The 12,771-nt window shown below is 40.2% G+C and overlaps 1 protein-coding gene across 5 annotated transcripts in view; it reads right to left on the reverse strand.

The window, feature by feature from the left end:
* Positions 1-12,249, reverse strand: part of RIC3 (RIC3 acetylcholine receptor chaperone) — a 37,328-nt gene extending 25,079 nt beyond the window's left edge. For all 5 annotated transcript variants that reach the window (XR_009454430.1, XM_059708799.1, XM_059708800.1 and 2 more), the window contains exon 1: positions 12,045-12,249. Coding sequence is in view for 4 of the 5 variants with exons in the window: in XM_059708799.1 (XP_059564782.1) it covers positions 12,045-12,168 (124 nt within the window). In the remaining variant the exon portion in view is untranslated. The remainder of the gene's footprint in view (positions 1-12,044) is intronic.
* Positions 12,250-12,771: the final 522 nt, after the last annotated feature.

Consider the following 12,771-nt stretch of genomic DNA (forward strand, 5'->3'; position numbering starts at 1 on the left):
ACCTGAAACTAATAAATAGTATATGGCATCCATAACTGAAAAATAAAATATGATTAAAAGTAATAAAATTAAAAAAATAAAAGAAGAAAGATGAACAGAAAGACACAAAAGCAATCAGCAAGAAAGAGTAGCAAGACTTGGAAGAACCACATGAGGAGGCCAAGGTCCAAAATAAATTAGGATCTACAAAAAGGGTAGCACAAGGGTATTTTTAGAGCAAATAGCAACTTGCCTGATAATAAAATGTAATGCTAAGTGAGCAGAATTTTTTAACCTTTATTTGCTTCCATATTCTCTATCAAAGGGAGTAAATTTTGTGTTAAATGGAAGAGAATTAATAATCCTAATGGAAAAAAAATAAAATGAAGTCCAAGATGTGTGAAGAGAATAAATTCAAGTCTATTCACTAAATAATTTCTACCAAGAAGATTGAGAACACTTACAAATAAGGTCAAATGAACTAAAAAAAATTTAAGAAATTATATCAATGAAAAGAGAAATCTTGAAAGAATAGAGATAGATAACTACTGTTCCAGTTTGCAAAAATGTAGAAAGTGAAGGGTGGACTTTTCAACTACAGAGAAGTGAGTAGGTTAGATTCTAAAATGGATTTTTCCATTTTATGATGGAGTGGATGTAGGAGGGAAAAAAAGGTATACTTTTCCTTATTAGAAAAGAAATGCATACCTATGGGAAATTGAGAAAGTACAAAAAAGTGTAAAGGATAACAACCACCCATATTTCATCCAGAAATAACCACTGTTAAAATGTTGACCTATTTCTTTCTGGTAAATACATAGTGAGTACATCTTTACTTTTTACGTATAGCATATAATTTTCCCCTATCATTTAAAACTCATTCATATAATTTACTGGATTCATAATAGTCCACACATGCATGCAAAATAATTTATGTAGCCATAAAGAATATAATAATAACAACAGTAAAAAGGTAATGGCTTACAAATGCTAATAAGGGAAGCCATAATCCCTAGAAGCCAGCATTCATTAATGCACTCTATTTACTCATTCTTTCATTCATTAGTAAATATTTATTGTCTACTATGTGCAGCCATGGTCTAAAACTGGAGATACAGCAGTGAACAAAACAAAAATCCCTGGCAACGTAGAACTTCCTTTGTAAGTAAGAAAAGAGATATCAAACAAGATAGTGATAAATACTAAGGAGAAAAGAAATAAGCAGGCTAAGGAGATAGTACATGTTGGGGGTAGATTTTAGGTCAAGTGGCCAGAGAAGGCTCAGGAGATATCATTCAAGTGAAGGCCTAATAAAAGATGGAGGAAAGGCAGATGGATATTTTAAAAAAATAGCATTTCAGGCCAAGGGAAAACAGCAAATGCAAATTCCCTGAAGTGGGAGCATGCCTGGCATGTTAAAGAACAGCAAGGAGGAGGCCAGTGTGGTCAAAGCAAAGTGAGACAGCAGGAAACATAGAAAGAAATGGCGAAGAGGATTAAGTAGGGCCTTTTAGGTCATGTACAGATTTTGTCTTTTCATCTGAGTGAGCCAGAAGCCACTGCAGGGTATTGTGGAGGAGAGAGACTTACGCTTTGAGAGGATCAATATGGCTGCCTTGTTGAGGCCGGACTGAAGAGGGAAGGGAGGAAGCAGGCAGATCAAAGTCTAAAGCGGACAGTAATGTGGAGTAAAATAATCAAATGATCAACTGGTGGAATAACTAACTCTTCACAAAAGGTGCAATCCTAATAGCAGTTTCAAATGACTGATACATTAAGAAAATAATTGCGTGATCTATCAAAAAGACATGCTGATCATAATTAAGGGTGAAATTGTGAAAAAAATATAATGAGGTAGTGAGAGAAATTTGAACACCGACTGGATATTTAATAACAGTATGGAATTATTGATTTTTATGTGTGATAATGGTACTGTGGCTATGTTTCAAAAAGAATTTGTATTTTTAGAGATGTATGCTATATCCTTTAGTACTTAAGGATAAAATAATCCAATGTCTGGGATTTGCTTTAAAATAATCGAGTGTATGAGGGAAAAGTAGGTGGAGATGCCCATGACACAAAATGATAGTTGTTGAAGCAGGGTAATGCGGATTCATTTTACTACTCACTCTACTTTTGCTTAGGTTTGAAAATATCCCAAACAAAAGATTTTTTTAAAAATCAAGAATGGCATATAGCTGAGAGAGATGGCAAATAAATACACTGAATGGAAAAATGAATGCTCTGAAATAACTTCAAGAGGCCACAATTATAGACCAAATTTAAACAGGTAAAATGCAACAGGGAAGACTATCAAGTATATATTTGGTTCCAAAACATCAAGTAAACAGTACAAAAAAACCAAAAATCTATTTTTTAAAAAAACTTAGGATTCTAATATACAGTAAGATCAGCAAGTAAAAATGCCAAAAGTCTAAAGCAATCCCCCAGGATGCATTACGTATAGGATTTTAAAAAGAGGCAATAGGCTGCTCTTCCATGAGCTAATTGGTTTACACATGCTGTTATTTACTTTCTAAGAAGCTATGTTGAGATACTTGCAACTATGTCATCATATATGTCACATGAGGAGTGGAAGAGGGAGCTTGAGATGTCAAAGTAAGAAAACAGACTGAAGAAGGGGACATGATACTAGTCCTCAATTTCCTGAACTCACCATCTTTCCCCTCAAATCTACCTTTCCTTCATTCCTGTTTTGGTGAAGGGCATCACCATCTATTTATTCACCTAAACCAGTGGTCCTCAAACTTGGCTGCACATTAGAATCTCCTGGGAATCTTTTTAAAATCCTGATTTCTGGGCCTCATCCTCCGGAAATTCTGTTTCTTTGTTACTAATGTTGTGGCTCCACCCAATAACAAAGAAACAGAATTTCCGGAGGATGAGGCCCAGAAATCAGGATTTTAAAAAGACGCCCAGGTAATTCTAATGTGCAGCCAAGGTTGAGAACCACTGACCTGAACAATGACCTGAGAATAATCCAAGATGCCTCCTTCTCCCTCACCTTCCACTCCTATTTAAAAATGTCTCTTAAAATTGTTCTCCTACCCACTGCGGATCGCCTCCCCTGTTCTACTTACTCCTCTTCCTCTCGTACCCCTATTTCCCTTTGGCAATCACTCTCAACTTCAGAGTAGTTAATCAGCATATTCTTCCCACCCAAACACTGCACATAACTGAATTCAAGCCATCAAAAAGGGTGGATATGTTAGTTGGAACTCCTGGAGAGTAAGAGTGAGGTGGGACTGAAGGAAGAACTTAAAAGAGAAGACACACTCTTTCCCTGAATAGACAGGGTGCTGTCTGGAACGGTGTAAACCATTGTTGCTATCCTGAGAGAACAGTCAGGGAATAGAACCAACTTGAGAAGGAGCCCAGAAGCAAAAAGGACACAGAAAAATCAGAGCTGGAGCCCTGATGAGATTGTGAATCTCTGGATCAAACAACACGGGAGGCCAGTTCTAACACAGTCTTCTCATTTGCAAGACAATAAATTCCCTTTCTGTTTTAAGAGGACAACTGAACTTTCTGTCCGCTGTCATGAGTCTCCTAACTGACCAGCTTAATGAAGCTCATGATATCTCCACTGGAATCCTGCAACAATCCTCCCCCTGAAGAAATCCTCGCAATGCAGCCTCTATGCTGCTGCCAGAGCATCTTTTCCAAAACCAGACTAGATGTCTCCTACTTAGTAGCAAACTTACAATGGCCTCCTCTACCTTTAGAGTAAAATATAAACTCCTAAGGTACGGCAGAAAAAAAATCTTCAGTTTGGCCCTTCCAATTTCTCTGTCTCATCTCTTACAATTCTAAAGCTATTTCAAGGTTCTGGATTTTTTTTTCTCATGTTCCCTCCGATTGGAATGCCCTTCTTACTCGGGATGATAAAAACACTTTAAGAGATCCCACTTCAATCAGACAAAGAATGCAAAGTTGATTTAATATCCAAAAATAAATCATGTAATACATTATATCAACAGAATGGACAAAAACCCCACAATCATCTCAATTGACCTAGAAAAAGCATTTACATAATTCAACATCCCTTCATAATAAAAACACTCAACAAACTAGAAATAGAAGGGAACTTCCCCAATCCGATAAAGGGCATCTACAAAAAACCCACAGCACTTCTATTCAACATTATACTAGAGGTTCTAGCCTGGGCAGTTAAGCAAGAGAAAGAAATAAAAGGCATGCAGATTGGAAAGAAAAGTAAAACTATCTCTATTTGCAGATGACACGATTGTGTTTTAGAGCCAATAATTCAGCAAGGTTGCAGGACACAGTATTAATACACAAAAATGAATTGTATTTCTATACACTAGCAAACAATCTAAAATAAAATTAATTCAATTTATAATAACATAAAAAGGAATACTTAGAAATATATTTAACAAAATAAGATTTAAACACTGAAAATTACAAACTTCTTTGAAAGCAATTAAAGACTTCAATAAAAAGAAGTTTTTGCCCTAACCGGTTTGGCTTAGTGGATAGAGAGTCGGCCTGCAGACTCAAGGGTCCCAGGTTCGATTCCGGTCTGGGGCATGTGCCTTGGTTGCGGGCACATCCCTAGTGGGGAGTGTGCAGGAGGCAGCTGATCGATGTTTCTCTCTCATTGATGTTTCTAGCTCTCTATCCCTCTCCCTTCCTCTCTGTAAAAAATCAATAAAATATTTTTTTTTAAAGAAATTTTTGCTCACAGATGGAAAGCCTTGATATTGTTAAGATGGCAGTACTCTCCAAATTGATCTATAGATTCAACACAATCTATTAAAATCCCAGTTGGATTTTTCTTTTTCTTCTCTTTTTTTTTTTGTAAAAATTGACAAGCTGATTCTAAATTTTATATGGAAATGATGGGTCATAGGACTCAGAAATCAATCTTGAAAGAGAACAAAGTTGAATTCACAATCTCAAAACTTACTACAAAGTTACAGTAATTAAGACTGCGGTACTGGCAAATATACACACACACACACACATACACACACATATACATTTACAGAGTGAGGAAAAAAGTAGGTGTACAGTTTTAAGTATGTGAAACAGAGTTTATTCTTGTACTAGAGGTCCAGTACACAAAATTCATGTGCAGGTATGGTCCTTAGGCCTGGCCTGCGATCAGTGCCATCTTCCCCGCCTGCCCACAGCTGCCCTGCCCCCCCCGCCCCTCCCCCACTGCCACCCATCCCGGTTCCCCGTTTGCCATCACGTGATTGGTGCCTGACGGCAGGGGAAGGGACCAAGAAGTTGGCTGTTCCCACCCACTTGCCGGCCCTGCCCCCACTGCGGGTCGCCCTCTGTGTGTGGGGCAGCCTGCTGTGCTGGGGCCTTGGCCTGGCGCCACCGGTGTCCCCCGCCACCCAACCCCAGTACCCTGTTCGCCATCAGGCAATTGGAGCCTGCTGACAGGGGAAAGGGCCCAAGAGGTGGTAACTGAGACCCATAGTGACTGGTCCAGCTGTCATTCTGGTCATTCCACCAGGAGGGTCAATTTGCATATTACCCTTTTATTATATAGGATTATTTATTAATTATTGTATATTTTCTATACAAAAAACTGTAAACCTACTTTTCCACACTCTGTATATATCAATATATGTATATCAATGGAACAGAACTGAGATTCCAGGAATAAACTCTCTCATTTATATTCAACTGAATTTTGACAAGGGTGTCAAAGCAATTCAGTGTAAAAAGAATAGCTTTTCGCTACCTAGGAATAAACTTAACTAAAGAGGTAAAAGACCTCTACTCAGAAAACTACAGGACGTTGAAAAAAGAGATAGAGGAAGACATAAACAGATGGAAGAACATACCGTGTTCATGGATTGGTAGAATCAACATCATTAAAATGTCCATACTACCCAAAGCAATCTATAAATTCAATGCACTTCCCATTAAAATACCAATGGCATACTTCAGAGATCTAGAACGAACTCTCCAAAAATTCATCTGGAATAAAAAAAGACCCCGAATAGCTGCAGCAATCCTGAAAAAGAACAAAGTAGGTGGGATCTCAATACCAGATATCAAGTTGTATTACAAAGCCACTGTTCTCAAAACTGCCTGGTACTGGCACAAGAATAGGCATATAGATCAATGGAATAGAATAGAGAGCCCAGAAATCGGCCCGAACCAATATGCTCAATTAATATTTGACAAAGGAGGCAAGAACATACGATGGAGCCCAGACAGTCTCTTCAATAAATGGTGTTGGGAAAATTGGACAGATATATGCAAGAAAATGAAACTAGACCACCAACTTACACCATACACAAAAATAAACTCAAAATGGATAAAGGACTTAAATGTACGACAGGAAACCATAAAAATTCTAGAAGAATCCAAAGGCAACAAAATCTCAGACATATGCCGAAGCAATTTCTTCACTGATACAGCTCCTAGGGCACTTGAAACTAAAGAAAAAATGAACAAATGGGACTACATCAAAATAAAAAGCTTCTGCACAGCAAAAGAAACCATCAACAAAACAACGAGAAAACCCACTGTGTGGGAAAACATATTTGCCAATGTCATATCTGATAAGGGCCTAATCTCCAAAATTTATAGGGAACTCATACAACTTAACAAAAGGAAGATCAACAATCCAATCAGAAAATGGGCAAAGGACCTAAATAGACACCTTTCAAAAGAGGACATTCAGAAAGCCAAGAGACATATGAAAACATGCTCAAAGTCACTAATCATTCGAGAGATGCAAATCAAAACAACAATGAGGTACCATCTCACACCTGTCAGACTGGCTATCATCAACAAATCAACAAACGACAAGTGCTGGAGAGGATGTGGAGAAAAAGGAACACTTGTGCACTGCTGGTGGGAATGCAGACTGGTGCAGCCACTATGGAAGACAGTATGGAGTTTCCTTAAAAAACTGAAAATGGAACTCCCATTTGACCCTGTGATCCCACTTCTAGGAATATATCCCAAGAAACCAGAAACACCAATCAGAAAGGATATATGCACCCCTATGTTCATAGCAGCACAATTCACCATAGCTAAGATCTGGAAACAGCCTAAGTGCCCATCAGTAGATGAATGGATTAGAAAACTGTGGTACATCTACACGATGGAATACTATGCTGCTCTAAAAAGGAAGGAACTCTTACCATTTGCAACGTCATGGATGGAACTGGAGACCATTATGCTGAGTGAAATAAGCCAGTCAATGAAGGAAAAATACCACATGATCTCACTAATTCATGGATAATAGAGACCATTCTAAACTTTTGAACAATAATAGATACAGAGGCAGAGCTGCCTCAAACAGATTGTCAAACTGCAGCGGGAAGGCCGGGGAGGGTTGGGGGGCAGGAGGTAGGGGGGTAAGAGATCAACTAAAGGACTTGTATGCATGCATATAAGCATAACCAATGGACATAAGACACTGGGGGATAGGGGAGGCTAGGGGACTGTCTAGGGCAGGGGGAAAAAATGGACACATATGTAATACCCTTTGTAATACTTCAAGCAAAAAAAATAAAATAAAATAAATAAAAAATAAAAAAAATAAAAAGAATAGCTTTTCAACAAATGGTGCTGGGACAACTAACTGCATATCCACATGAAACTGGACTTCTACTTAACATTGTATACAAAAATTAACTCAAAATGGATTAAGTACTAAATGTAAGTGCAAATACTATAAAACTTGAAAACATAGGCATAAATCTTCGTGATCTTGGATTTGGCAATGATTATTTAAATATGAACCAAAAGAAGATGCAACAAAAGAAAAAAATAAACTGGACTGCATCAAAATTAAAAATGTTTTTCCCTAAAAGTACACCATCAAGAAAATGAAAGCAACCCACTCAATGGGAAAAAATAATTGCTAATCATGTATCTGATAGTGGACTTGTATCTAGTATAAAAAGAACTCTTAAAACTCAATAATAAAAGGTAACTCAATTTAAAAATGGGCAAAAGATCTGAATAGAATTTTCTCCAAAAATATACAAATAGCCAATAAACACATGGAAACGGCTCAATATCAGAGAAATGCAAATAAAACCACAAGGAGATACCACTTCTCACCCACTAAGATGACTATCACCAAAAGGGCAAACAATAGCAAGTGTAGGCAAGATGTGGAGAAACTGGAACCCTCATACATTGCTGGTGGGAATATACAACAGTGCAGCCACTTTGGAAAATAGTCTAGCAGTTCTTCAAACAGAGAGTAATAAATCACATGACCCTGAAATTCCAGTTAGTTCCAGCCACACTAAAATGTTCGCATTTGATTCCCAAGAGAAATGAAAACATATATGTACACAAAAATCAACAGCAGCATTATTCATAATAAAAAAAATATAAACAACCCAGTGTCCAGCAACTGATGATAAAATGATTTAAAAATGTGGTATATCCACACAAAGAAATATTACTTAGCCATAAAAAGAAATGAAGTACTCATACATGCTACAACATGTTTGAACCATAAAAACATTATGCTAAGTGAAAGAAGTCAGTCACAAAAGATCTATATGAAATGTCCAGAATAGAAAAATTGATAGGTACAGAAAGTAGATTAGTGGTTGCTCTAGGGCTGAAGGGGGGCATGTTAGAGGGTAATGACTAAAGATTATGGGATTTTTTGGGGGGGGGGATGAAATGTTCTAAAATTAATGGTGATGATGGCTGCATAACTCTGAATGTATTAAAAACCACTAAATTGTACACTTAAATGGGTGAATTGTATGGTATGTGAATTATATCTCAAAAAAAGCTGTTAGGTGTCACCCCAATGAATTTAATTAAAATAAAATGAAAAAATAACCAATGTCACCCCAGTAAAGTTAAGAAATTTTTAAAGCTGTTAGAAAAACACACATACCATACTCTACTCCGACAGCTTTGTTGTCCCCCTCCCCCCAAAGCACCTGACCAATCTAACCATATATCTCCCTGTTTCCTGCAAGGACTTGAGACCTGTAACTGATACTTTTTGCACTTAGTTGTTGTCTGTTTTCCTCTACTAAGCTGTGGGTTCCTCAGGCAGAGATATGGCTTATTTTTTCCTGGAATTCACTGCTGGAGGCTAATTCCAGCATGTCATAAATGCAAGACGTTTCATCAAAAAGTTGGTGAAGCCCTAGCTGGTTCGACTCAGTGGATAGAGCATCAGCTTGCGGACTGAAGGATCCCAGGTTCGATTCTGGTCAGGGGCACATGCCTGGGTTGCGGGCTTGATCCCCAGTAGGGGACGTGCAGGAGGCAGCCGATCAATGATTCTCTCTCATCATTAATGTTTCTATCTCTCTTTCCCTCTCCCTTCCTCTCTAAAATCAATAAAGATATATATATATAATTTTTTTTTAAAAAAAAGTTGTTGAACCTTGAGGCTTCAGCAGGGCTAAAGATACATATTATTGCCTGCTGGAATAGCTGAAAGCATTTCCTCAAATCTAAACATCTGCATATATTACTGCCTGCTGCCTGACAGCCGAGGGCAGTTCCCCCGACCTGCCTGCTGTATACCAAATCTTACCTTTGATATGTATATCTGCTTTGCTTTAGGGCAATTTGTGTTAATAAAAAGCTAGGGGTCCAGAGATTTGGAGAACTTGGTTACTGAAGCCAGGTCTCCTCTGGCTCCCCAAAATGCCTTCCAAATTTATATTTCATGTCTAGTCTCTTTATTAATTTACGCGCAGCCCCTTCTCCAGATTCCTGAACCCTTCTAGATGTTGAGAAAGACCCTGGCAATTTACAGTAACTAGTAACTGTACACTGTGTGTATTCTATGTGAAAGGGTACATCACAAATATTTGCTAAAAGACTATCTTAATAGTTGTCATGTGGAAAAGGGACTGTGCTTTTTTTCACATATTCCAATGGGTAGAAATGGAAGCTACAATGACACAAATTTCAAGAATTTTCAAATAAACGAGACTGCCCCTTTCTTGAAAGCAGGATTCCTAGGTTCTGTGAATTCTCTGAATTGATACATAAATTCTGAATGTATACATAAAAAGTACATGCATTTTTCTAGGGAGAAAATCCATAACTTTCATCCAATTCTCAAAGGGATATGTAACCCAAAAATGGTCAGGAGTCGCTGTTTTTAAAATGTCAGTGTACAAGGGCAAGGGTTTTAGCAAATTCTAGTTACCAGAATATATCATTTAAGATTAGTTTTTGCCTAGATTATACTACTTCAGTAACTAATGCAAAAAGTGAGTTCACAATTAGATAGCTTCATAATCTTAAATTATTTGTTTAAAAATATCTATTAATGTTATTTTAGCCAGGTGCTAAAGAAATAGGGTAAACAAGACAAGGTCCCTGCTCTCAAGGATCTTACAATCTAGAAAGTAGAAACAAACAAACAAAAAATGAGTAAACAAGAAAATTTCATATCATATAGTCACCCCTGCAATAAAGAATATAAAAGCCTGGCCAGTATGGCTCAGTGATTAAGTGTCGACCCATGAATGAGGAGGTCACCGTTTGATACATGGTAAGAGTATATGCCCAGGCTGCAGGCTTGATTCCTAGTTAGTGCAAAGATTCTAACAGGAGAGCATTGAATACCAGCACTTGAGTTCTCAAGGGAAAGAGCCATGTCTAATCTCTACTCTACACTCTACAACATTCAGAGGAGTGTCTCCCACTCACATTCAATACAACTTATTAAAGATAACTCAGCATAATGGGAATTCAACTCCATAAAATGCTGTTGAAGAAAAATCTTTATTGCTCAAGATGATCATGAATTTGCTTTCCTTCATGGTAGACAGTGTCATTAGACAAGTGAGTAAACCCTTCAGGATTCTGTAATAAAGAAAAAAGTAAGAACAAATATGTAAAATATTTTTTTAGGAGTCTCGGGCAAATTGTTTTGCAGGTACAAAGATTATCAAGCAAATTCTATCAACAGAATTCTGGGTTTGATATGTCCTCCACCCCTAGAGCCTAGTTCTCTGTATTTGTAGTATTTATAATCTACGATGATGTACAAGGGGGTGGGACTACAGCCAGTGAGCACCAATGAGAGGGAAATGGGTTTCAGTGTAAAGGGAGCTGTCCAATAACCAACAGGCTGAGAATTAGTGGAAGTGTTTGGAGACCATAACACCATGCCTTAAGGATGTTGCAGAGATAATGTACAGGAGACAGTTACAGTAGCACCTCATCACCTGTTCTCCTTCCCTCTCCCAGCCTTAGGCATTCACCTTTACACTCATTCATCATGTAAAAGCCCCGGAATGCAACCAACAAGATGGATTTTTAAACATGAGGTCATTGACATCATGTCAATAACAAGGGAATCAACAAATTACTTAAGAAAAGGGACCTTAATGATTTGTGCACTTCAGAAACCAACACTTGGATTAAAATCAAGTCACAAGCATACCTTGCTTTATGGACCTTTCCAGGTGTTTCTTTTTCTTTTTTTTTTAAACAAGCTGAAAGCAAGACCCTCCACCAGCAAAAAGATCACGACTGGCTGTACTGCGATCCTCGCTTTTTTAGGGGGGTCCGGAAGCGGACCCGCAGTATTTACAAGGTATGCCTGTATATTTTACAAGGCGCGCGCGCACACACACACCCCAACATCAAATTAAAACCACACCAGGAATTAAGGTTAGCAACACCAATTCCAACGGACTTTATTACACACAAAAGCACAATAGAAAGCACACGGAAACCTACAGAGGGATCCCAAGTGGGAGCCCTCCTGACCCAAAGCAGCTGCCTGAGATGAGCTAAGCCAGGGAGGGGAAGGGGCTGCGAGTAGCGGGGTGCCGGCCACTGGGAGCGCAGAGTCCGGCATGAGCGCGCCGTCCGGGCCCGGGAGCGTCAGGAGGCACAGGGCGCAGGGGAGTCGGGCCCTGCCCACTGCAGCCAAGGGAACTGTGGGGCTTGGCACCTCCCAAACGCCGCCAGCGCTGCCTTCTCCAGCCGGCTGGGCGGCTTTGAAGGTGGGGACCGGCGACTCGGGCCTCACCCCATCCCTACAGGGAGCGGGGATGCCGGGCGCTCCTGGGGAGCTGGCCCGCGCTCACCTCCGGGCGCCGGCGCCGGCTCCTCTCGCTTTCCGCGGGACAGGAAGGCCTTGGGCAGCAGCAGCGACACGGCCAGGACGACCCCCGAGGCCAGGGCCACCCTCTGCACCGTGGAGTACGCCATGGCCGCTCGCCCTCGCCGCAGGTGCCGACGCGAACCGGAAGCGGAATCGCAGCGCTGGCGGCCTCCTCGGACCGAACCGCGGGCTGCACCGACGGCGACGCGCGAGGGACAAGTGCGCTCGGCGCCCGCACCTCCCACTCCTCGGTGCCGGGCTGACCTGCTCCTCCCGCGAGGTTTCACTGTAAACCGTACCGCGCACTCCCAGCAAATGAGGAACTCCTCCTGCCCCTACCTCCCTGCCTGCACCTGTGCATCCTGCCCTGTGTGTCCTGCTGCCGACATAACCCACACTGCGCGCCCTCCTCTCCATCCCCGCTGACCACCATTGCTCTCTACCCACCCCAGACCACACCAGCCAGTTCCTGTTACTTCAACAAACTGACAATCTTCCAGCCCCCCACCCCAGGCCCCTCGCATCCATTCTCCATCTGCGGCCAAAGCAGGGGAATACTAAAATGCAGGTCCAGTGATCTCTCTCCTCAGATTAAAATGTCTCAGCAACTCCTCTTTCTCCTCAGAACAACTGTCAAACTCCTTCCCAAGACCCCAAGGCCCGCAGATCTTGTCTTACCAGAGTTCCTTCAAACTAGATCATTTGCTGTA

This window comes from Myotis daubentonii, chromosome 9 (genome assembly GCF_963259705.1).
Source record: "Myotis daubentonii chromosome 9, mMyoDau2.1, whole genome shotgun sequence".
NCBI classification, from domain to species: domain Eukaryota; kingdom Metazoa; phylum Chordata; class Mammalia; order Chiroptera; family Vespertilionidae; genus Myotis; species Myotis daubentonii.